The sequence below is a fragment of the Dermacentor silvarum genome, chromosome 7 (genome assembly GCF_013339745.2).
Source record: "Dermacentor silvarum isolate Dsil-2018 chromosome 7, BIME_Dsil_1.4, whole genome shotgun sequence".
In the NCBI taxonomy this organism is placed as follows: Eukaryota; Metazoa; Arthropoda; class Arachnida; order Ixodida; family Ixodidae; genus Dermacentor; species Dermacentor silvarum.
In genome coordinates this window covers 53294066-53319234 of record NC_051160.1, presented here as the reverse complement: position 1 = coordinate 53319234, position 25169 = coordinate 53294066, and the positions used below count along the sequence as shown (strand labels likewise).

The 25169-nt window shown below is 45.1% G+C and overlaps 1 protein-coding gene across 3 annotated transcripts; it reads left to right on the top strand.

Moving 5' to 3' along the window:
• The first annotated feature begins 303 nt into the window (after nucleotides 1-303).
• On the top strand, nucleotides 304-24607 carry LOC119458022 (tubulin-specific chaperone E). Of its 3 annotated transcripts, XM_049670677.1 has the most exons (14): nucleotides 304-402; nucleotides 1714-1833; nucleotides 3350-3434; nucleotides 5225-5431; nucleotides 7283-7471; nucleotides 9049-9151; nucleotides 10031-10206; nucleotides 11369-11498; nucleotides 15909-16058; nucleotides 17690-17837; nucleotides 18158-18220; nucleotides 19981-20040; nucleotides 21397-21487; nucleotides 24274-24607. In XM_049670677.1, exons 2-14 carry the CDS (start codon nucleotides 1734-1736, stop codon nucleotides 24293-24295), a joined length of 1524 nt encoding a protein of 507 aa, XP_049526634.1. In that variant the 5' UTR covers nucleotides 304-402; nucleotides 1714-1733; the 3' UTR covers nucleotides 24296-24607. The 3 variants fall into 3 exon arrangements, with proteins under 3 accessions (XP_049526634.1, XP_037575739.1, XP_049526633.1); XM_037719811.2 differs by lacking the exon at nucleotides 304-402 and having other exon boundaries at nucleotides 1529-1833; nucleotides 21397-21479; XM_049670676.1 differs by lacking the exon at nucleotides 304-402 and having other exon boundaries at nucleotides 1531-1833.
• The last annotated feature ends 562 nt before the right edge of the window (nucleotides 24608-25169 follow it).

Below are 25169 nucleotides of genomic sequence, written 5' to 3'. Positions count from 1 at the left end.
TAGCGCCACAGCGTGGCCTCCGTGATTTGCGCGCACCGGCCGCTGGTAGCTTTTGCTCCATCGTCCAACAGACGTCGCGGTCGCTGCGCGAAGCCACTTCCACTTCCGTCAAAATTTCGGCTCAGCTGTTTTGGATGTTTTCTTCGTTGCGCCTTGTAAACAGTCTCCGCAGTCTCTTTGTTCTTGGAGTGGAAACTGCTGCACGCTCGCGCTCTAGTGTAATGCGTTATCGCGCAAGACAACATCGTGCAGGGATAGACTGCCTAGAGCCGCTGCCCCTAACAACGTGAGGCCATCGGAGCATGAGGAGCGGAAACTTCGGGATTCGGAAGAGGACCGAAGCAAGCGAAGTCTGGTGCTCCGACGAGGGACGACCTTCACCCAGCCCGAGGATTACACTCTGTGCGTAGAACCTACCTGCGCGTACCATGCGATGCGTTGTTTAATCACCGCTTGCACAACAAAGAGCTCGATGTTTTCGCGTGTTGTGCGCTCGCAAAGCTTTCTTGAGCTGGCTGTTCCGAGACGAAAGCATCCCGAGCGGCGATCGAGTTGACACGGCGCTCCGCTAACCTAGACTGTCGCGCGATATTTTGGACGTTTTCCATGGGAAAATGTAGGTTGCCCCCGTCGTTGGTGCCTCTTCGTTTACTTTCGTTGGCGTCTGCCTGGCCGACGGCTCGTTGCTTTCACGTGCGCTTGTCGCTTTCGGTCTGCTTCGTAGGGGGTTCTCAATTTTGTCCGTCCTGTGTTAAAACTAAACCCGATCGCAGTTTCACCTACGCGAACGCGCACCCACGTCGTTTTGTAAGCACGGATGCTTGACTCTGTACGATTTTTCGAAAATAGTTGTATCCGTGTCATGCTCGTATCGCGTGCTTTCGGTTGTAGCTGATTCATAATTTTAGGTGCCCATTTCTTTTTTCTTTCATTTCAAATTGTCGTGTTTTCGATCACCCGCCGTGAGCAGTATTGTCAGTCGTGCGTCATGCTTCTTCACTGCAATCCGCGTACCAGCCAGCGCCAGCACCCGCATTGCGTGGTGAAAACGGGAAGCGTTGCTACCTGCAGTGATTGAAGTGTTTTGGGAGATGTTCTTCTTCTTCTTTTTTTTTTTTTTCACGTTCATTTCTGCCATTGAACGGCAGTGTTGTTTGCAAAAGACATCCTTCCATTTAATTGATAATCACCACATGCGGTACCGCCTGTTACCGTAAACACGACGTATTGTAGTAACGCGCCTTGTGATCAACCCCATATCTTCCTGAAACACCACTTGCTTACTACGTTTCATTACCAGCAGACGTCTTGGATGTGCGAACCAGTCAACATGCTAAACAAAGGGTGTTTCTAACAGCAGTTCATTGCGGTTAAATCTTGCAAATAACGCTGGAGATTTTCAGGGACAGCCGTGTCGAGAAAAGCGCGTGTGTTGCGGTTTTAATTGTCGCAATGAGATCACTAGAGAAAGCTCTAAGGTGATGAGATGGTCAAGATATGGGAAGCGGTTTGTGCGAATGTCTTGGGCGCGGCGGCGCTTCTAGCCCTTCTAGCACTCAAATCTCTTCCCTCCTCCTCCCTCACTAGGCCTGTTTCGCAAAGCGGTGGAAACTTTTGCGCTCGGAGCGTACTGCAGAATACAGAGTAAAGTAAACCTCGGCGTGACCCATTTCACGCCACATGGATCGGCGCGCGCGCGTGTGTTTATTTCAGATGCGCGCTAAACTCGGATCATGGGCGAGCAGCTCGAAGAAGTGGCCGTCGGCACGCGCGTCTCCTGCGACGGTCACTACGGCGTGGTACGCTACTGCGGACCGGTAGTCGACACCAAGGGTAAGACGGCGCTGCTGCCTTCTTGTTTCGTCTTGTGTTGTTTCGCTTTCCTTCGTGTGAAACGCAAGGTCTCATTTTAATGGGTCTCCAACTGTCGTGTGCTGCATCACAGAGGAAGGGCTATATGAGTGTTTTAGGCCAAAATTTATATACATCATCTATTAATTTCCGCAGAACTGTAAAGCAAGGCACTGGATTTGTGACACTGGTATGTGGCAACGCTGCTGTCCTTGCAGAGATTGGCTGCTGGCGTCTATATACACGTCAAGTGCTGTTTGAATCACTAATACTGCAGCAGCTTTCACGTGTTAAGTGTTTGCTACGGGGTTATTTCCGGATTAAGTAGCCCACTTAAATTGGATGTGGCAGATTTTCACTATAATAGAGGAACTCGGCAGGCTCAGCAGCAGTAGGATTTGCTTGCATTCTTGACAGAGTAACTTTGACACCGGTGTAAGTAACTGGCTCAGTAATGTACACCGTATTACACAAAAACCCAAGGCCAACTGGCCTTGATTTGTGATAGGGTGTACAGCTTTCTGAGTCGCAGTTTTTACACCCTTTTCTCCTAGTGGTGCAGCCAAGCCAAGGAGTGTAGATGCAATGTACTGTGATTTGCAGTTGTGACTACAGCTCTCTTTCTCTTTTTTTTTTTTTGCTATCGACATGCTAATCACAGAAATGCTTGCTGAGTGTGAAAACTTACAACCGCTAAATTGATAAGGGTGTGCTTCACAAGCAACATGTCAGTATGAATCGTGCTTTCACTATTGTTCGATCCTTTTATCTAGTACTTCCCGTGCATTTTGAAAATTTTCGTTGGAGGTAAGGGGTTATTCACACCAGTGACTGACAGTGGTAGCGTAACCACGTTGGTCACAAATGGCTGCTCTCCTAGAAAAGCGCTACTCACCATATTACGCACAAATTAAGTGTCTTCACTTCTGTGAAATTTACACTCTTGGGATCCCGACTGTTTCACTTTCTGTAGTATGCATTTTTCCTGTGTTGGTTTTCATCTCCTGCAATCTGCAAAGCGTCCACCAAAAGGAAGAGTTATATAATTAAATTTTACTTCTCAACAGCCATGCACGACTTTAGTCTCAAGCTATCTTTAAATGGTGCATTCGCTTCAGAGAAAAACACTCAGCAACATGTCATTAAGAACTAAGTTTTGCTTTGCTGTATCCGTGCTTTCTTGCTGTCTTCCAGCGAAGAAATTTAGTAAGTACCACTTTAACCTACGTGTGATTAATGGATTGTGTCGAAAGAGCTGGTCAGTGCTGGACCATCACGCGTAGTGTTGTCATAACATTTCTGTGCTACCCTTGGAGTTTGTTATGTGAGATCCTCATTCCCCATGCAAGAAGAAACAGGCTTGTGCCACTGCAATTGGTGCGATTATAAATTGTGCTAACGTAGGTTGCAATTACGTCATTACTTGAATTGTGCCATTGTCATTGTAAATGACGAGATCTTGAAATTTTTGTGCGCATTATTTCTGTCACGATTGCAGGCACATGGCTGGGCATTGAATGGGAAGACCCATACCGTGGCAAGCACAATGGATGCCACAATGGTGTCCAGTACTTTCAAACAAGGTGAGCTGGCAAATTTAATGGAAAGATGTTACAGGCACTTTGAATATAGTACCATATAAGGCCTCAGTGCATATGTTAAGTCCTCGTGTGCCTTGATGGTAGTGTTTCTTCAGAACTGAAAGAGGACGTTTTTAATAATTGACACATTTCACAACATTCTTGGTGTGATGGAGATGTTTGCCCCTCGTACTGAATTGTGCCTTAACCCCTTCAGGGATCTCGATGGCCTCAGCTCGTCATAAGCAATTGCTACTATTTGGCTTATAATGAGCTCACCTTGTCATGCATTTCACTACTTTCTGTATGGCTTATAACAAAATGCGGCTGTCAAAGGGTCTTTTTTCTTTGACAGCTTTGATTGGTGGCAGCCGTTCCATCGTCTGTGCTTCTATTTTTTTCACGCTAGATGGCAGCTAGTGATCCTGACACGGACGTGCCATTGCGTCGTCTGCTAAAAAATACTCGTAAGAAAACCATAACCTGGTGTAGAAACACAATTTGTGTTTTGAGCACTATCATACCCGCTAGTGGTATGCAGTAGATTGCACAGCATCAGTGGAGAAACACTACAGTCCAAACAATCTTTTTCACAAAGTTCCAGAGAGTGAAGGGGGCAGTTCATAATCGTAAATAATTATTTGCTATACATACAAGGATTTAAGAGATCTTTTTGTGTTTTAATGATGTTTTCAAAGTATTTCAGGTCATAAAGAAAGCCATTTTGTACTGTTTCTATGAGAAAAAAAAAATATTCTTCAGGGTTTAATGGTACAACTTGAGCTGCAAGTTACCTTAGGAGCTGCAAGTTACCTTAGGAAGTTAAATGTGTCACTCAAAAAAAAAAAAAAAAAGTAAGAGCTTAAGCACATAATGAGATTAAGCAATGAACAATTTGTTTTTATGTTCCATCCTCAACAGAATAAATTGTATCATTGTCATGAAGGCATGATGATGACAGCTTTCGGTATGGCTCATTTGTGGACACATTGAGAGTCAAATGAACTCATAATTGTTGCCACTACGAATGTGAGCAGATGTGCAATGTCCAGGCAAGCAAGTAATGTTAATTTAAAGCTTCCTAATTGTAGCAGTGGTTATGAGGGGTGATTATTATAGCTTTTCGGCACAATAACTTGGAACAAAGTGCTAGTTGAAGTAAAAGTTGCCAGATGATTTGGCCTTGCTTGTAAACAATTTTGCATGTCCAATCATCAAATGTATTAGCCCTGTCTCTCTTCAGTCGATCTTTTTTTTTCTTTTTTTTTTGAACAGTTGTTTCTTGTTGAGAAAACCTGTGCACGTTTGATCTACATGTGATTGCACCACATACTAGACGCATAAGCCAGGTCCAGGTATTTTGTATGTACTGGATGGTCGTGTGAAATTCAGTTGTATAAGTACAGCTCATTTTTAATTTACATGCAGAAGTGAAATGAAGGTACCATCTATGAACCTGACACTAACCGCAATGGCCGTAGGGCCCAACAATGTTTCGAGTATGTACATATGTAAATTTTTGTCCACCGACTACATTTGAAAAAAAAAAAATCGAAAGTTCTGTCTCAGTTAAAATGAGGTTTATTTATAAAGCTGAAGCAATACAAAGAGTACATACAAAATTCTTGGACTAATACTCTATGCAGCTAATATATGGCCTATTACAGGAAATTACATGTGATTCAAACATGCAGATTTTCTCAACAAGAAGCAACATTGGTTAGGCTGAAGATGTGTGACCAAGAAACTATATTGGTAGCTAAGGCTCGTATTGACCTCTTGTCGGTATGCAGGTCGGAGACAGGCGGATCGTTCATTCGTCCGCAGAAGGTGGAGCGGACGCTGAGCGTGGCGGATGCTGTGCGCGAGAAGTACTTCTCAACCCTATCCGATCTAGAGGCACCCAGCCTCAGTGAAGACCAAGATGTGCTGCTCTTGCAGTTCACGCCGAACCGGACTGTTCAGTTTGTCGGCCCCGAGAAGATCACCGCCATTCTCAGGTGCGTGGACTTGGCAGGGGTGGGATGCTGGCAAAGTTTCAGGAGTGTTCAATTCTGCTTAGGCATAGTCCTTTGATTGTTCGGTTGATAGCACTCATGAACGTCCTAGTGAGTTGGGCTTTTGATTGTCAATCCTGCATAGTCTGGTGCACTTGAAGCGTGTGCAATGGTTATTGTCAAGACTACGGTATGGCAGCCTCTTAAAAGGTTCACTTCAGTAGTAATAAAGCCAGTATAACTTGAAACGTTGTTTCACTTGTGTAAAAAAAAAACAAGTGACTGATTTGAAGCATTAGGTAGAAATCTGTGCATAAAAACTTAAGTGCAGGCCTTGTCACTGCTGTGTTTTATTTGCGGTTGTGAGGAAAACGAAATACTGTTAAAGGCGATGGAATGGGGGGGTGAAGGCCTGCAGTTGCACAACTGTATTCATTTGCATTTGTCACAAGTCCAACCTGAATATGGCTTCATGAGATGTGCTGTTATGTTGATCCCTGAAGTGCTTGTCTATATACTGTCTCCATGCAGCAAAATTGTATTGATGCATCTTTTTCTGCATTGACAAAGAAAAGGTGTAGTGCAAGAACTGAAAAAAAAAAGACAAAGAAACATAAGCGCCGTGAGCTCACAAAACTGGAATTATACTGGAAATGTGAGAACACGCTGCGTCCAAAGCAGAAAAATGTGGCAAGCAGCATGGACAGGCAGAGAAAAAAGAACATGCAACCCACTTCTGCGACGTGCCCGTGTTGCATGCTGAATTCACCATGTCATGAACTAGCACGTACTAGTTCGGATGGGAGCCATCCTAAGAATGGATTATGGAACAATTGGGGACATGTGAGCAGAGCTCCAGTGCAAGCGTGATTCATCTGTTGCAGAGGGAAGCTCCAGCTTGACTTTACGTCCGAGTATGTGACTGGGCTAGTTGGTGATCAGTGAGGCAAATTCACGGTGTGGAAACAAAATGGGGACGAGAAGAACGTAAACGAGGGCAAAGCACCGACTTGCAACAAAATTTTATTTCTTGAAAGCATCATGTACAGTAGAACCTCGTTCATATGTTTTGGAAAAGAGCGCGAGAAAAAAACGTTTTAACCAAGAAAATGTACGATACAAAGTAGCTAGAAAATTTGACAGACTCAACTGTAGTTGACATCTACGTAATGTGGATCGTTGCGCACGAGACGCCGACGCGCACTAACTCGTGGGGCTTCGGAGCACTGGAGCATATGAGCGCTCACTCAAGCCCTGTCGTGCAGAGCAAACGCTGCGCATATGCCCTACAGTTGCATGTAGCTGTGGTCTGTTACATAGCGAAGGTACTGCGGCCGCTGCGACGAGTCTGCTGACTGCGTGCATTGCGACTCGCTAAGGACAACTGCATTTGGCGCGTCGTAGGCACCAAAATGGGAAGTAGTGGCAACTACGTGTATATCCAAATAAAATTTGAACTGCTCGTCATGATGACGTTCAATAGGCGGAGTGTTGTGGGCATGCCCTGCTCCGCTGTAGCCTTCTCAGTGCAAGTCATTGAAAAAGGAGAGGAAGCACCACTAGGGGATGTTTGATTACCAATAATTCTGCATCTGCTGAACGCATTGAAGTACTTCTTGTGGCATAGTATTTCTGAAAGAAAGAAAGAAATAGTCTTTTAGCTTCAAGTGCACATCTCGACTTCGATAAAAAGTGGTTCAGGGCCCCTAGTACCTGTTAGTTTTCTCAATATATTTCCCACCTCAGGATAGCACTGGGATCGTTTGCATTCTCATTTTGGGTGTTTTTTCTGCTCTCTGAATTTAGACCAGAACAGGTTGGGAACATGGGCCTTTTATGCTCTGCACTTTGCAGCCGTGGCGAGACTATCCGTGAGGTGGTCCTGGCAAATATGCCCGTGGACCGGCCTGGCAATGATGGTGAGCTGGCGGGCCTGGTGCCCAAGCTTCAATGCCTGGTGCTCACACACACCATGTTGTCGACGTGGGAACAAGTGGCACAGATCACCCGTCAGCTGCCGTACCTGTCGGAACTGCACCTCAGGTGAGCACAACAGGCTCCTCCTCGTGTCTATAGCACCGACCAATTTTTTGGTTCAGCTAGTTATTGGGATGATTGATTGGTCCAGCGTGTAAGTCATGCCTCCTAGTTTTCGCGACTTTTGGGGAAAAAAAAAAGAGTGTTAGGGTATAAGATGCACCTGTGTATAAGACGTACCTTTATTAACTTGGTTGGCATGATGAAACGTGATTACGCACGCTTGTACATTCATTGTGAAGTGCTGTACTTGCCCATTTCAGGGCACTAAATTTCTGTAAAAATTTTTATTAGCAGAATAAAACTTGAACCAACACTCCTTTTAGGCGCAGGAAACCGACAATTATTGCACTTCACTCTTAAGACATCGAAGGCCGCATCCTCTGACGCACTGTTAAAAAGTTCATCCACTTCAGCCAGCAGCGTCGTTAGGTTACCGTTGTTGGCTTCTGAATAACTTTTACACAACGCAACGTTGTAATCATCTTGAAGCACCTTGCTGGTGTTACCTCTGCGGTGTGGCGTGCTCAGGACAAACATTCGAACAACAATCTCATCACGCTTTAATGTACGCATCATCAGCCTATACTATTTATGTCCACTGCAGGACGAAGGCCTCTCCCTGCGATCTCCAATTACCCCTGTCTTGCGCTAGCTGATTCCAACTTGCGCCTACAAATTTACTAACTTCATCACCGCACCTAGCTTTCTGCCGTCCTCGACTGCACTTCCCTTGGTATCCATTCTGTAACTCTAATGGTGCACCGGTTATCCATTCCACGCATTACATGGCCTGCCCAGCTCCATTTCCCCTCATAATGTCAATTAGAATATCGGCTATCCTCGTTTACTCTCTGATTTTGATATTTGCACGCCCCTACGCAACCCCCGTGCACCATAAGCCAGCGCACTGCCGCCGCATCTCCCCCCATCCGGCGCACATTGTTGAGACCCATGCTCACTGCTGCACTTGCCTATGCGATTTTGCAGCAACCGCATTATAACTGATACTTCATCTCGCGTGGGTGCTGTACAAGCGGTTTGCATATACATTGAGTTCTATGGGAAAATAAAACAGGAGTCAGAAAAGACCGCATTATAACCGGTCTTGCAGTATGATCTGTTATGTTATAAGTGGTATGAGCTGTATACAGTAGTATGTGTGACCTACAATTATAGAAGCACCTACATCACGGAGGCATTCAGGCATTCCGCTGCACTCAGAAGGCATCGTATGGTGTCGTGTGGCGTCTGGGTCAGTAGTACCATCTCATTTACACTTTGCAAACTAACCGCTGTAACTTGTCTATGTCCTGTAGTTATTCGGCAAAGAGCTTCCTAGATTGAAAACAACTGCACTGAGAACCATGCAGAGTGAGACTTCCATCACCACATTACTTGCTTAGCTTCCGCATCCCTGTCTGCCAAGTTTGAAACGGGGTGTAGTGGCAGATGTTGCCCACTTCATGTTGCACCTGCGACTACGGCATGCACTTGGCCTCATCAGTTACCATGCACCGTCTTGCTTCATTGTTGCCATACCATTTCATACCATCGTGCCAAGTTGTTGCTCTCTGTTGCAGCAAGAACATGCTGGAGATACCAAAGGAGCCGGCAGAGCTTCGGGACTACTTCCGGTCTGTTCGGCAGATGGTCCTGCGGGGTGTTGGCTACAGCTGGGACCAGGTGGGTGTCATCTGCATTTCCCCATTTCGTGGGTAGCGAAGTCTTGGAAGGCCAACTAAAACAAAATTTAGCTTTGGCTAAATTGGCAATAAATGTGTAGTATATACTACTGAACCAATCTTGGTAAAGCTGTAGGGCTTTACCAAGTCTTTAAGTAGCACCTAAGCAGACAACGCGTGCACCGTGTGGTTCACGGATATGACACAAGTCTCAGCACTTTGCCTCTGAGATCTTTTAGCTCGGCGCAGGCGAATGGGGGCTTATCTTGGAGGTCGTGCCGAGGAGTTGCACGTTGTCAGTCATGCGACACTGTCAGTCAGCGGTAATGGGACAGGATTTTTAAGTTTTGGTATCACAAACGTCGACGTTTACCAGTCTTTCGTGACACATACACTTGTGTTCCAAACATAAAATTTTGCATGGAGGCTGCTCTATATCTATGCTATCCAAAAAGTGTAAGTTTAAATTTAATCAGATTTAATCAGATTTGTAACTTCCAGGTTCAGGGAATTTTAGGCATGCTATATTTTCTATCGTGTAAAATCATTTGGGCCAATTTTTTTGTACTATGAAGTCATAAAAACTAAGTGTGCATTAGGCTCAGGTAAATACTGTCGAGTGAAGCAGTGGTGTGTTCGGATGTTTTTATGCTTCTAATTCAGCCCGCTAAATAATTACATCAATTTTGTCGATGCCATCAAGATCAAAACAACAGAGGTCGACTGCAAAAACATTCTTGACCCTAAATAAGGTGATTGATAGAAGCCACACATTGTTGTGTGCAGTGTCATTTTAAATAAATTGCAATGGTTCTTCTTTTCTTGGAAGTTGGGGGAGCTGTAGAGTGTCACAGTTGGAAACGTCCTTTTCCTACTACAGGCCCTGCAGTGTGCAGAGATGTGGCCCTGGGTCGAGAATCTGGTTCTGTCGCTGAACGGCATCAGCGTTCTGCGGCCGCCACCCGAGATGCTGTTTCAGCAGCTCGAACGCCTGTCGCTACAGGACAACCCTATCTCCTCCTGGGAGACTGTCTGCCATCTGGGGCATTTGCCAAGGTGAGCTGGTGTGCCTGTGTGGAATTCCAGGCCTTGCAGTTGAAAGGCCGTTAAGTCTTTCCCTACTGCACCCAGTGGGCATCGTTAGCCTGCCATCGATGGTTTGAAACGCAGCTTTCGAGACCTTCTGTGCCACTCATGGACACACTGCACCATCGGATGTGCAGGAGGAGAACTATATTTTTGTTTCCTAACCAGTTTGCTTTTTCCTGCTTGGCTTGATTTTTTAATGTGCTTTGAAGTTTCACGATGATCAAAGTAGAAAGCAATAATGGCTGTCTCCGGAAGCTGGGTGTGCGGTTCGAAAGATCGCAGATCTTGCGATTCTGTTATGTCTGCGGTTGATTTTATTGATGGATCGAGCAGCAATGAGTCTGAGGATGCTGTCCTTTCGTCTAGACTTTGACTCTGAGAGCAACGACGCAAACCAGCCCACAATATGTCTTGCACATTGGTGGCCGGTTTCCTAAAGTCAGCTTTGTCACATTGTTTTTAAAGTCGTCTTCACCGCGATACATGCATGTTATGTAGTAGAGCATACGAACGTCGCGAAGGCAGTTCGATTGCACCATCCAGGCGATTTTCGACCCAGTTTTCTTCAAAAAAGAGGCACGCATTAGAATCGGGTGAATGCTGTAATCACACATTGTGAGCTACGGTTATTGCTTAAAAATTCTCTTTAGCAGGCTGAAAAATAGGTGTTTTCAATGGGAGGTGGTGTATGTTCAACGCATTCACTGTGGCCTAAGCTTCGCTGAGACAGATGCTGCTGCCAAAGGGGTCACTATAGGGCTCAGGCACGTGCGTGCTGACAAGTGAAGTTCAAATTATCTTGCGAAGGCCAATTTTATGATTGACATAATGAAAGTTTGGGCCCATAGAGATGCATGAGCACCAGTCGGGACTCTCAGTTGGGATTGGATTAATGGAAGTCTGCTGTACTAGTATTATAAGAAACTGTACTGCCCATATGGGATTTTCTAGGCGCTCTTGTATCAGCTGATAAAAACTATACACGTTTGGGATATTTCTTGCTTACTAGATGCAGATTAGCAGGTTTGTTGAGCTGTGATGCCTGTGTGCTAGCTGCTTCAGCATTTGTTGCTCAGTGTTGCAAGCAGGAGAGTTGAAGTGATCTAATTCATTGCTCTCTTCTGCTCAGGTTAAAAAGCCTGTCACTGGCTGACTGCGACCTGACAAGCATCTCGTTCCCGGATACACCGCCGGGCCAGAAAACCCCATTGTTTGCCAACCTGGTGATACTGAACCTTCACAACAACCGTCTTGAAGAGGTGGGCCGAAAGTTGTGATTGTTACAATGCTCTATCTTTTATTAGAGGGACCCTTCAGGTGCACCTGAGAAATCTTGGTGGGCGTCACTAATAGGTGGTCTCCAAATCAATGCCACACTGGTGGCGCCCTGTGGATAAAAAATGCGGACCTTAAAGGCTATGATTTTGCTGGTTGCATGCGGCGGAAAAGATTGCGGGAGCCAGAAACACATCATTGATGACGAGTTTTGGGCACCACCTATAGCACCATTACAGTGTGCCGATTCTGGGCACTTAGTGCAATGGATGTGACGCTAATCTACGCCACTATGATTACTGGTTAAAAATGTAATGTGTGATTTAAATTCACACAATATTGCCAGTGTTGCGAAAAAAAAAACTACGACATTATGTTTTACAACTGTTTTAATTATTGCCTTATCGCAGCAGCTCTGCCGAAAGTGTAACCATGTTAAACTCTGCCATCAACATGGCGAGCATATGGCGCACCAACTGCTGTGCCTCACGGAAGCTGTTGTAGTCATAGAAACGATGCCATCAAGAAGGCTGAGCAGGCTTGGCAACCATGGTATGTCAAGTTTCGCTGCATAATGTCAATGCCTTGGTGCTATTGGGTACTGCAGTTCTACTTCATGGGAGAACGTGGCGTCGCAAGCCCAGAGAATTCTAGTTGAGGGTGACTCCCATTTTAGTGGTACAGTAGAACCTTGTTGATACCATCCCGTTCCATATAATTTCCCGGCGCCAATGTTCACGATCAAGAACGCAAAGAATGATTAGAGTTATGCTTGTTTTTTCCCGGTTCATACATTGCTGGAAAATAGGATTTTTCTGCACCAACGTTCAGTACATCGCCAAACTGAGATCGTATGATACATTCTCGGGATGTTAGATTCCATGCAAATAAGAAAATGCACGAGGTGCGTACGATCGAGAACAGTATATAGTTGCCCGCAGCGGAAGCTTCACCGCAATACTCGCCCGCCCCTCTCGCGTAAGAACGCCGGCGTAAACTCAGTTTCTTATTCCGGTACCAGCAAATTGCCTCCGGGGTCGTCGCACGCCGCATTCACAGCTGTCGCCACCAACCCTGTTGCGATAAGCATCTTTGACTATCGGATTCATAGCACGTGGTGCTGTTGGAAGCTTACTGCATGCTTTTAATAGCTGATAATCCAAACACGCCGCCGTTCCCTGCTGCAGACTGTGATCGTATGCGTTTTCCGGCCACTAGATCCTATGCAAACAAGAAAAGGCGCAAGGCGCGCGCCATTGAAAATAGTAGCTGCTCGCCGCATCAGCTTCCCCGCAATACTCGCCCGCCCGTTTCACATGAAAACGCCGGCGCGCCCTCAGTTTCTGAATCTGGTACCAGCAATTCTCCTCCCGGGTCGTCGCACGCCGCTTTCACTGCTATAGCCGCCAAACTCATTGCGATAAGCTTCTTCGCCTAATTGTTTTACAGTGCCTGGGGCGTAGTGCCGTTGGTAGCGTACTGCACGCTTTTAGTAGGCGATAATCCAAACGTGCTGCTGTTCCCAGCTGCAGGTGGCGCGATGTGAGCGTCAAATTTCGATTCAGCGGCAGTCGGCATTGCCCACCAACTGGATTTCGTTTTGGCTTCCTGTCGCTGTCCTTAACCCTTTCAGGGTCAATATCGTACATGTACGACCTCCGCGAACACCCTCAAAATGGTCAATGGCGTACATGTACGGTATCGCTTGTACATTTAAAAAGCGCGCCTCTTTCGATCATTTCTTTTGCTTGGCATGTGCTGCCACTCGACGGAAACACGTGGAATTTTTTACTTGCGCCAATGCCTCGCCGTTTTTTTTTTTTTTTTTTGCAAGGGCGCGTCGGCTGTCGCTCACGTATCCGGGCGCACGCGCGCGCGCGCGGCGGCGAAGTGCACGATTCTTTCGATTATTTCTTGCGCTTGGTATGTGCTGCCACTTGACGGGAACACGTGGAATTTTTACTTGCGCCACTGCCTTTTTTTTTTTTTTTATGGCAACGGCGCGTCAGCTACCGCTCGCGCATCCCGGCGCGCGCGCGCGGCGGCGGCGGCAAGTGCGCTCTTCCACAGAACACCGCTCTTCTTTCTATCATTTCTTTCGCTTGGTATGTGCTGCCACTCGACGGGAAGACGTGCAATTTTTACTTGCGCCAATGGCTCTCCGTTTTTTTTTTTTCTTTTTCTTTTTTTTTTTTTTTTTTTATGGCAACAGCGCGTCAGCTCTCGCTTGCGCATCCGAGCGCGCGCGGCACCGGCGGCAACGGTTTTCTCCTGCGGCGGATCCCGCTTGTTGCACTAAACTGATGGCTATCTGGTTTCAAATCTCTCAAAGGGTGACCGCTTGTTACTCGATCGTTTTTCGCCCACCGCGGCGCGATTACACCTGTTCCCAGGCAGCCGCCTACATACACAAACGATGCTGCCATTTTTGCAGTTCCCTTTTTGGAGACCACAAAAGCTCTATAGCCCCTTGTTGGCGATAAGACGAAGGCTTCTCACTTGTTTCGGTTTCCGGACGTGCACACAACCATTTTTCAGCGCGCTTATCTTCTTATTCACGAATAGACATTGTGTATTTTAGAACACAAACGATTTTTTCCTCACTTTACTGTCACTTTAAAAAAATTACGACCATATTTTTTCGAAATAGATTCTTTCGAAGAATTTAAATCAGCAATAAAAAAAATCGACCCTGGGGGTTCGCATTTGGCAAAACAATTCGACCCTCAAAGGGTTAAACACTACGCAATAGGAAAACAACAAAATGTGTCTCGGGTCACTGAAGCCACACCAGCTCAATGCTTATCGACGTCTCGTGCCTCGTGCGCAATAATTCACGCAGCACTTTGCATTTCGTAGATGTCAAATACAGTTGAGCCTGTGACATTTTTAGTTACTTCGGATCATACGTTTTCTTGGTTAGTATGTTTTTTCTCGCATTCTTTTCCAAAACGTATGAACGATGTTCTGCCTTATTTTGAAGTTTTTGCAACCAATGACTTGGGTTTGTTTGCTTTAATTATCATATTCCTTTTGCTCTTACTTCTTTGACATGCAGAAAAATAATTTAGAGCAAAAAAATGGTGCCTCCGAGCAAGGTTTTGCATGGTCCCCGTAATCAATGCTTGTTGCTGCTAACATCCGAATGCCTTTCGCGCAGTGCATTTGTATAAACACAAGAATAAAGACCTCATAGGGAACATGAGACAACAAATACAGAGTATTCATGTGCAAAAAGTGCACAGTAGAATTTAATGAAATTGAGTATTTTTCTTGGGCTCAATGTGATTGAATAATCATAAAATAATTAACTTAGCGAAATAATGTCAGGTATTTGTCGAAATGTAAAATATTAGTGAAAGTATTTAACAGCAAAACTGCCTCTCAAAGTCACTAGAGCTAGGCGAGTGTATTTCCATGTTCAGCCGTGCCAGAATAGTTAAGCTGACAAGCTTAATAGTCACCATACTTGTATTAAACCAGTCTGCTAAGGCCACTGTTGTGACAGGTTGTCCACCTGAACAAAGTAATACAAATTTCATCACGAAGTGCTCTGGCAACAGGGATTAGCACAGTCAGGAAGCAGTAACATAGGAAAAGTATGAGTGGCTGGTGCAAAATGAAAAGCTTTAAAAACACCTCTACATGCTTTCAAGATGTGAAAATGGCAGAACTGTGTAAGGAAAGAAAAGTCTACCTCACAGCTTGCAGATGTGATAGCTTTGACCCATAGAACACCATACCTATTTCATGATATATCGACTAGTTTTTGAGACTTTCGAGGTTTGTAATAGATAGAGGTTCAGTACAAGAACATTATGAACAATGATGATATAACCCAGGTTCAAATTGTCAAGAGTAATGATAAATTAAGAATTTGTCAAAAAATATAAGATACTTGTGAGGGGTGAATCGAAAATGTTTAACAGCAAAATTGACTTGGAAAAAATAACATTCTGCATATCATAAGACAAAAGTCGGACACAACCACAGTTGAAAGTTGTGTCAAGAAACACAGACAGTAAGAACACTGATTATGCACGGATGTGCATACACAGGCAATTGCTAACATTTATGTCCAAATCAGTGTAATGGGAGGAAGCAATTTGGCTAATCTTTATTGTGCCTGAGAGACTCGGCAAAAATCCCAGGCGCAGCCCGCGATGATGATGATGGGTACACACGGGTAGTGATGAAGAAATATGATAATGGTAATATGCAGACGAGGAACAAGTACGGCAATAAATGTCCACCTGACAATTAAATTCTGTGCGCCTAACTTTGCATTGTATCTTGTCGATTAAACTAGTGTGATGCCTGCAGTTAGGCCCAACAAATAATGCAGCCAGATGTAATGGATGACAAATGCCGTGCCATTGTTCTCATTGTTGCAGTGGGTCAGCATAGCGGAGCTGAACAAGCTGGCGCGTCTGGAGGATCTGTTTGTGAAAGGGAACCCTGTGACAGTCCGTGAGAGGCGGCACATCTCACGCTGCCTCCTGGTGGCTCACCTGGGAAACCTGCAGCTCCTCGACAGAATGGCGGTCAGTATTTGAGGCCAGCACAGGCCTTCCCAAAGGGTCACTAAAATGCGCGTTTGCTCACGTTTTCATTGAACAAACCAGCACACACAGCATCCTGTCATGGTCATGTGGAGTGAATGCAGTCGATCCCTGATATAACAAATTATTAGATATAATGAAGTAAATATGAAATTATTCTCACCAGTATTAGTTTTCATGTACTGGTGACAGTGAATCTAACTCTTTATTGGGCGAACTTGGGCCTGGAAAAACAAGTAACACTCGAAGCGCAGCAGTAACTGCGGACACAGTCATTGGTTGTTGAAATCTGACCTATAGGAAGTGCGTTGGCTGTTTATGCATGATGCATCGCACATTCGAGCGTTATTGCTGGAGCTCGTGTATGTTTCAGAATGTATGCCACCATTCATGTCACATGCACAATCTGATTCTCTATACTCTTTCACTATACGATCGGCGACAACATTCTGGAAATTTCGGACGCATGTAGATGCGTCTTGCACTGTGCAATAACCTTGTAACAGTGGTTAGACTCACAGATTCACATGATTACAGCCGTCTGATTTTTCAGACTAGGTAGGGGCCGCAAAACATCCAAAAGGTTGGGCAGTCCAAAAAATGAAGGCATGACTTTTATGGTCCTCAAGGGCTCAAATCACCACAGGCATGTCCGAAACGGGTCTGAAGGCCTGCCAGTATACTTATTAGGTGTATCGGTGCTCGTACTGTGATAGGAGACTGCAGGTATACGCGTGTATAATTAAAGGAAACATACTGTGTCCCGTGACAGTGGCTCCTTTCTGCTCCTGGTGTGCTTCACTGCAATGGAATGCATATGCTTAACCGAAGTAACACCGCTGTATTGCGGCGAAAAGCTGACTTTCTGGAATCGGCATTATGCAACGCTTGACCCTTGCCGTACTTTCCGCACTTCAAAGCCATAGGAAAGGATGACAAAGTTGGGAGTCGATGCTGACGTGGCTACGGCTGCTAGCGGATCGGCGTGCGAGAGCGCTGGTTCAGTGCTGCGAGATAATAAAAATGGCAGTGGTGGTGACTTCAGTTATGATGTATCAGACCTGCGGTCATGGCAAAAAGTCGGAACAATCGAATGGCTAAGGGTTTCAGCGTCCGAAGTTTCCATTGGCTCTGTGGGAGACATGGCGGTGGCGTGGAGGCATCCAAGTTATCGGGCACATTCGAAAAATCTATTGTTGACTGTATTTGGGTTTTGTCGTGGCACCACAATGTAGATATTTTAGACAAAATCCATGTATGCTAAGTGGCAAATATAGGTGTACTAAATGACAGAATCAAGTTTATTTCTTGTGGTAGGACGACTCTCTTGGTTTTTAAAAAAAGTTTCTCGGCGTCGTATTGCAGAAGTTTATATAATGGCATGTCTACTACAGTACCAAGATCTCAGAAATTTTTCATGGTGTTGTGCATGAGGTAAGCAAGCCAGAGGTCTTATGACAGTGAGAACACCAACTGTCGCCATATTGCGTGGCCAGTTTTCACTGTAACTTAAGATCTTTGATCCTTCTTTGATCCTGCATATTCAGCTGATCACTCAATCAGTGTAGCTAAAGGGGAGCTGCCATTGCATTAGTCCATCCGATACTGTCCAGGTCACAAGAGATGAAAGGCGTGAAGCTGGCATCTACTACGTAAACCGGTTCTTTCCATTGTGGGTCCAGTGTGGTGGAACTGCAGAAGGGGGCACACCTTCTCCAGAGTTCCTCCGTGAACATCCTAGGTTCCTCAGCCTTCTCAAAAGTGAGTCCTTCCTCTTTCTAGTCTGTAGTGTTGAACCAGAGATTCCGGTAGACCAAAGCTCGTCACATTGAGGTTTGACTGGAACAAATGGCTTCACTTTGAGCATTAAAAAGTTTTAATCCTGCAGGCATATTGGCCTATTCCCTCTTTGTCTTAGCATGATCTTAGCTCGTGTTGTTCATCCTGACCAAGATTTGTAAGGTAAAATTTGACATCTCTAACCATGGTTCTGTATGAGCTACTATACTGCTATTTATGGAGATGGAATTTTAACTGGTCTGACTTGTATCATTTATTTTTGTATTTTTCCTTTTTTTCAGCCTATGGAGCACCGGAAACTGTGCCAGATGGCAAAACGTCGTCATTAAACAAGAGGGTCATCAGTATCCTTTCCGTCTTAAGTTATTTGTGTCACCTGCCGTACCACAACTGCTACAGTGTGAAATTCTCTCGTAGACTTTAAGCATTTCCCTTTTTCTATTTTAGTTTAAAGGAATGCAAATACCTGAAATTTCAAATACGAATAGAATAGTCCTTGCTGTTTGGTATATGTTCAATTTGAGTATTCACTATTCAATGTTTTTAAATATTATTTTTCTATTCGAATATAAGGGATGATGCTTATTGGAGTCCGCAGGGAAAAAGTCAGTGCAATTGTCGACAATTCCAAATGATTCTGTTGCTGTAGAGAGGCTTCGGTTGCTGAGTGAGGATGTCTAGCCTTTAGGCAGCCTATACAAGTTTGCTTTTGCAATTTAGGCAAGGCAGTTTATCATTCAGACAATCTTGCCATGTTGTTCCCATTCTCTCTAAAAAATGTATGGTGCTGTAGTATTACACTTGCTTTTCCTGCATTGCATTACTGCCATTTTCATGGTGCACCAGATGCGATCATGTTTCAGTTTCCTTATTTGCAAGCTCCTCAGTTGAGCATAAGTTGTGAACAGCAGTAGATATCCTAAATAACACAAGTCTTTTTCGTTTTACCGAGTAGACTCCACGTAACCTTTATACAGGGTATGTCCGAAAGGTGTCAGTGAGTCAAATAAAAAAAAGTGATGGATCGGATCAGTACAACACATTAAAAGGTTTCAAAATAGGCTCCTCCTGTGTCGATACATCGCTTCCAGTGAGATTTCCAGGCATCAAAGGCGTCACGGTAGGCTTCCTCAGAAATGTCCTTTAGACTAAAGCCTTGGTGCAAGCCTCTTTGACTTTGTAAAATGTCCCGTTTTCAAGCGCCACTGGTAGACTTGACGTTCTGACCAACAATTATCACCCGAGGCCGTCTTTATCATAGGAAATAGTTCCACTGTGGACTTGCCGAGTTTCACACAAATCTTGAAGGCAATCCTTTGTTGCAACGAGCGCTGCACTGTGGCTTGCACGGGAAATGATGAGTTTCACCGAAAAGCCCGTCCTTACTCTCCAGTTTGTAGCAGACGATGAAGTGACCGCGCTTGCGTAAGCTAACTTCCCTCTCCACCAATCCCAACTGGTCGTAGCACGCTGCAATGAATAGTCGCTTCACAATATAATCACTGACATTACTTTTCGGACAAACCCTGTATTGCACTTTATAATTGAGAAAATACGTATGTACATACCTGGGACTTGATTCAATGTTCAAAAGTTGTTTTTCTTGAATATTTGTATTTGATTTGATTAGGAAATCTCGCCATTTGAACATCCTTAGCTTAATTCCTGCAATGCCATTTTAAAGTTGCGGGTAATGTAGTAAGCTGTATTGTGGAACGTTAAAGCGTGTCTTAATCTGTCACACTTCGTACTCGGCACGCTGGCTCGGTCACAATGACTTTATGCTTCTGAGCTCAAGATTACACATTCCATTGGGAAGCGGAATGCAAAAACATTTGTGCGCTTAGATTTCAGCATGGATTAAAGAACCCTGGAACCAACCCAGCGCCCTTCACAATGGGAATTTTTGTAAAAGCCCAGATGTCACCTGGGAACATTAAACACTGTCGGTCAGTCAGCTTGTTCTTGTGTTTAACATGATGTGCGTAGACTGTATGTGCTTAGAGGCTCTCTGGTAATGGATCTACAGTAGTCCCTATGTTCTGCTTGTTGCCTCAATCTTGTCAACTCGTCACATGCTCCTTGACAAGTGCGCTCCCTCCAGCTGTTGAAATTCATGCGCCCCAGGAACCTGATCGAGGACCAATCAGGAAGCGCCTACCGTGTAAGTACTGAGAGCCAACCTCCATTGGTCACACTTGGTCAGTGCAACCCAGTTTCAATTTAAGGATCAGATCTTCAAGTTTGGGTAGCACTGCTCTGTGTTGTTGCTTTCAAACAAATTGCAGCACAACTACGAGGGCGACATCAGTGCCACAGAGGCTGTAAGTTGCGGCAGGTTTGAACCGCAATGTGATATGCGATTTTTATTTAAACAACCTTAATAATCATTAATTATGAGCAACACGAGAACAAGGTGAGAGCAGGAGCCAACAATTCGACAAGTGGACTTGTCTTTTTCAAGGCCGTGAAAAAGACAAGTTCTCATGTTGCTCATTGTCTTGAATTTCCATCTCTGGCATTCCCAGTGTTTTCCCTTAACCATAAATATCACCTGTGGGCTGTTGATGTCTGAAAAGGTATTAATGCGGCATAAAACTCGTCTATGTGCAGCAATATAAATGATGCGCACAAGCAGGGTAGAAACATCATTGTAGTTCCAGGAATGGACACTTGTAGTAAATCAGAGCATTGTTCTCTAGAAAATTCTTACATTTTCTGTAGCAAACGTTTATGGTAAAACTCGTGTATCAATGACTTTCATTGTTAGTGTGAGGTCATTTGCATGAAGACTCACTCGAATCATCATCATAGACATTATACCAGAGCATCATCATGCTGTATCATTTCTTCAGAACACGCAATGCGTGTTTATCTGATAGCGCTGTGCCATCATCTGTTGTTTTAACTACCCGCCGTGGTTGCTCAGTGGCTATGGTTTTGGGCTGCTGAGCACAAGGACGCGGGATCGAATCTCGGCCACGGCGGCCGCATTTCGATGGGGGTGAAATGCAAAAACACCCGTGTACTTAGATTTAGGTGCAGATTTAGGTGAATTTAGGTGCAAGAACCCCAGGTGGTCCAAATTTCCGGAGTCCCCCACTATGGCGTGCCTCATAATCAGATTGTGGTTTTGGTACGTAAAACCCCATAATAAAATTTTTTTTTATTTAAGTGCCAAGTCATGGTGATATACGCTGTGATTTTCTTGGCAATGCTTAATTTAGCTACCATTGGTAGACGAGGGCCCTGCCCTGTGCTGAAAGCCCCTATTTTAAGCGATTTGGCGCAACTGCATTATGCATAGTTACTCCTCATTGTTATTGTAACATCAATTTCCTGATTTCATTTTACAAGTAGCCAGAAATCTCCCCCCTTGCATTATATTTTGTAGTTGCATTATGTATGTGCGAGTGTGGTGTGTTCATAGCATGCTTACAAACATTACACAAAATTGCTGAAAGGAAGGCACAGTTATGCATGTTATGGTGTTATGTGTCTTGCCCTGATTTTGGTGTAGTGTCCATGTCGGTGGAGAAGCTGAAAGCCCTGGTGATGCAGCTGTTCCCTCGGAAAGGAAGCCGCTTCTGCCTTCCCTGGCAAGTCTTGAGGTGAGTGGTGTAGAAGGATATGTTGCAAGCAGTTTCTCAGGGCAGACGGTCTATGTTTATCCTTGTCAGTTACTTCCATCATCTCAGAGGCGGTATTAAATGACTCGTATTCTTGTGGAATTCGTCGTGCGGAAGCGACATGAGCACGAAAGGAAGGAACACATGGACAGAGGCACCGATTCGCAGCTAATTTTGTTCTATTTCTAGTAAATCACGAAATAAACTGGGGGAATCGTGAAGGAATAAAGGGACAAAATGTATGCAACAAGCAGCAGGGTATTCCGGCATCGCAGAACAGACGTGGTAAACGCAGTGGTGGAAAATCTGCTACAATTGCTCCGGTCTGCTAAATTCTGTTAAAGCTGCTACATCCATGCTACAAATAAGAGAAGCTGCTACAGGACGAGCCGCACTGCGTAATCTCGGAGGCCACGACAAAGAGGAGTTGCGGTCAGTGCCAGGTGGCGGTTGCCACTACCTTACATAAAGAGTACCGCCACATCTCGTGCCATTCATAAAGGTAAATGAGCACAAGGGTCACTGAGCTAATCCGTCCAGCGCACACTCACACATGCTTGCGGTCCCCCATTAGGGAACTCTGTGCCATATTCGCGAGTTGTGCCTAGTTTAGGATGAAGTGCTGTCGGGCATATTAGTGTGTGCGCGGCCCATTACGCATTTTTGGTGTGTCCCGCACTGGTGCTTCGTACCGACGGTGTGGCCTTGGAGAAATAGGTGTTCCTCTACCGACGACGCGTTTGACGCGGCATTTTGTTATATAACGGCATATAACAGCATTTTGTTATAGCTGCTTTGCTGTGTCGAGTCTTATCTGTGTGTGTTTGTAACGCAGCGGATTTGTAGCTTGGCCATTTTACTAGCTAGGTGTCTTAAGGCCTCAAATAAAATTTCTCAAATGGCCATCTGACTGTATTGCCGTGAGTTTTTTGTGCCGTTGCGTGGCTTGCTTTACACGCTTGAGATGCACAGTATTTGCTTTTTTTGAGCATGCTGGTTGACTCAGTGTGGACACATGATGGTTTTAATTTGTTTGTGAGTGGTCACGTACGCAGATCACCTTCCTAGGAATACTCGTGATAATTTGTACCGGTACTCTGTAACCAGTTTTGATGCGCTAGAATAGTGTCCCGCTATAACAATACAAAATCATCTTGTTGACTGCTAGAAAATCTGCTCCAGAATGTGCTTGGCCATTCCCACCACTGTAAACATGTCCGTAAAAGCTAGTCAGGTGTTCAAAAATTTGTATTCTTTTGTCAAACAGTGCCATTGATGGGGTGGCTAACAGAGGTGTTATTTTAGATATGAAACAATTCTGTTTTATTACGTGCGAGTTGATTTTTCTAGTGAACTTTCATCACTTATGCCTGCTGAATTCTACAAGAAAATTGATCTGTACATACTTGCCCAGCTTTCCATTCCACTGCTGTATAAGTGGCCTCAATTTACTGAAACACAAAACTTGTCGTGTCTCGCCATAAGGAACAGATGGCGCAGCGCCACTGTTCCTTTCACTGAGCCAATTACTTTTTTCGGTCCCTCTCCTCCACAGACGCGTAGTTGGAATTACTCTGGTCAAAACAGGCCAGTGCTGCATCCAAGCATGGTAGTAAACAAGATATGCCAAAATGTGCCACCATATACAGTGGAATCTCGATGATACGATCACGGCTAATACGAATTTCCGGATGATACAAATTTTTCTGTGGTCCCGGCCAAGCCCTATTACTTTGCAACATGCTAGAGAACGGTTGTTGCGAATCGATTTTCGACCTGCGTCGGTTGATACGAATAAACGCCGCCCCACCGATGGCCGCAAAATAGAACAGCACGCAGTCACGTGCTTTCTCTTTTGGTGCGAAGGCGCAGACGCGGCGCCGGACGGCGCGGAGGCCGCTACTGGGCGCGAAGAGTTGAAGCGGTGGCGCTTTTGTTGCTTTTGTGCTTTTCCTCCTTTTCCGCGGGCCATCGGACGGAGTGGCTGCTGTGCTCGGGCCGCATTCTTGTTAGCTCTCCGCTGTGCGTTCGCTCTCTGCGAAGGCGCGCGTCCCCCGCGCGAAAGGCGCGCTTTCACTCGCACATACAGAGCGCGGCGACAATTTTATTGCCCTTGGACTCATGCCCATTGCCCTCATTGATCTCCTCTCCATCGGTGGGCGCACCTCGTTGAGAAGCGTGCTTGCTACCGCCCTTATCGGCGAGATTTTCCCGCGCAAGCCGCATTATAACCGGTATTTCGTCTCACGCGGCTGCACTGTAAGCGGTATGCGTATACATGGAGTTCTATGGAGGGTAACGGGAGTCGGAAAAGGCCCGCGTTGTAGCCAGTTCTGCACTATAAACGGTTACGTTATAGGTGATCTATACTGTAAATGCTTTTTACGTGCGTGTGCCTCAGTGAGTTCACCTCCGACTCTTTAATTTAGCTAGTTTTAATTGTGTTTCGATGATACGAATTTCGGCTAATACGAATATTTTTCGTGACCCCGTGAGGTTCATATCGTCAAGATTCCACTGTACATATTTTTTAGTGCAAATCAAATGGTTGCTTAGCTGGAAGAACTGTTTACACGTCTCCCCAACTTGTGCAACATTGTATTGTCATGCTACCATTGTGGAGCTGGTATTGGCACCATCATTTCTGGATCCAAGTTCTGCGTTGCTAATTTATCTTTGTCATTGTATTCTCATACATAATAAGTGTCTCATGTCCGTGCTGATGTCCTTGCTCGACTACATCTCAACTTCCTCTTGTCCTTCTCCAGGAAGGAAAGGAGTCAGTGCTAGACAAGGAACGCCGTGACCTCAGCTTCTATGACATCACCGATGGCAGTCGCATCTATGTGCGTTGGTAGGGGTGCGCACGTCGTGTGTTGGGCGTGAAGTGTTTGGAACGAAGTGTTGTGATGGCTAAATGGGTACACTCCACTGCTGTGCTCGTGCCGTGTCATGTAGACCAGCTACCTCGATCACTGTTGCAAGCGCACCGTATTCGATGTGACAGAGCGACCCTCCATCATCTTTCTGTTTCGTTTAGCCTGTGAAGGCTAGTGCGTGTCAAGACGTCATCAACCACATCTGCCATTTTGTTTGCTGCTACACTGCAGTGAAGCATTGCTGTCCGTGTGCGTGGTGTGCATTGCGAGAGATGTTAGAACATAAGGAAAACCTTGTAACCTCGCTTGCTTTTTTTTTTATATCGTCAGCCTATCCGCTAGTGTACAGTGGAACCTCGCTGATACGATTCTGCGTAATATACGTTTTTCGGGATGATGCTTTTTTTTTTTCCCCGATAATATGATTTGGTTGGATAATGCATTGGATGATACGATTTTGGCATGGATACGCTTTATTTTCCGGTTCCTGTGAAGATCGTATCAACGAGGTTCCCGACTGTACTTGTTTCGTGCGGAGACCTTCTGTGAAGGTTTGCTGTGTTTTGTTACAGCTAACTTATCAATATCGCTCATATGCTCCTTGATAGCTTCCTCACATGAGACTAGGGGGCAGCATATATATACATTTATACATATATACAGGCCTTTGCAAAATGCAATTTCAAGGTACTCGTGGGGGCAGGAAACCTGTAATATAGTTGAACAGGTAATTGAGTAATAAGACATAGAAGGTGTTCCCACTGTCTGAAAAGCAATGCCTGTAT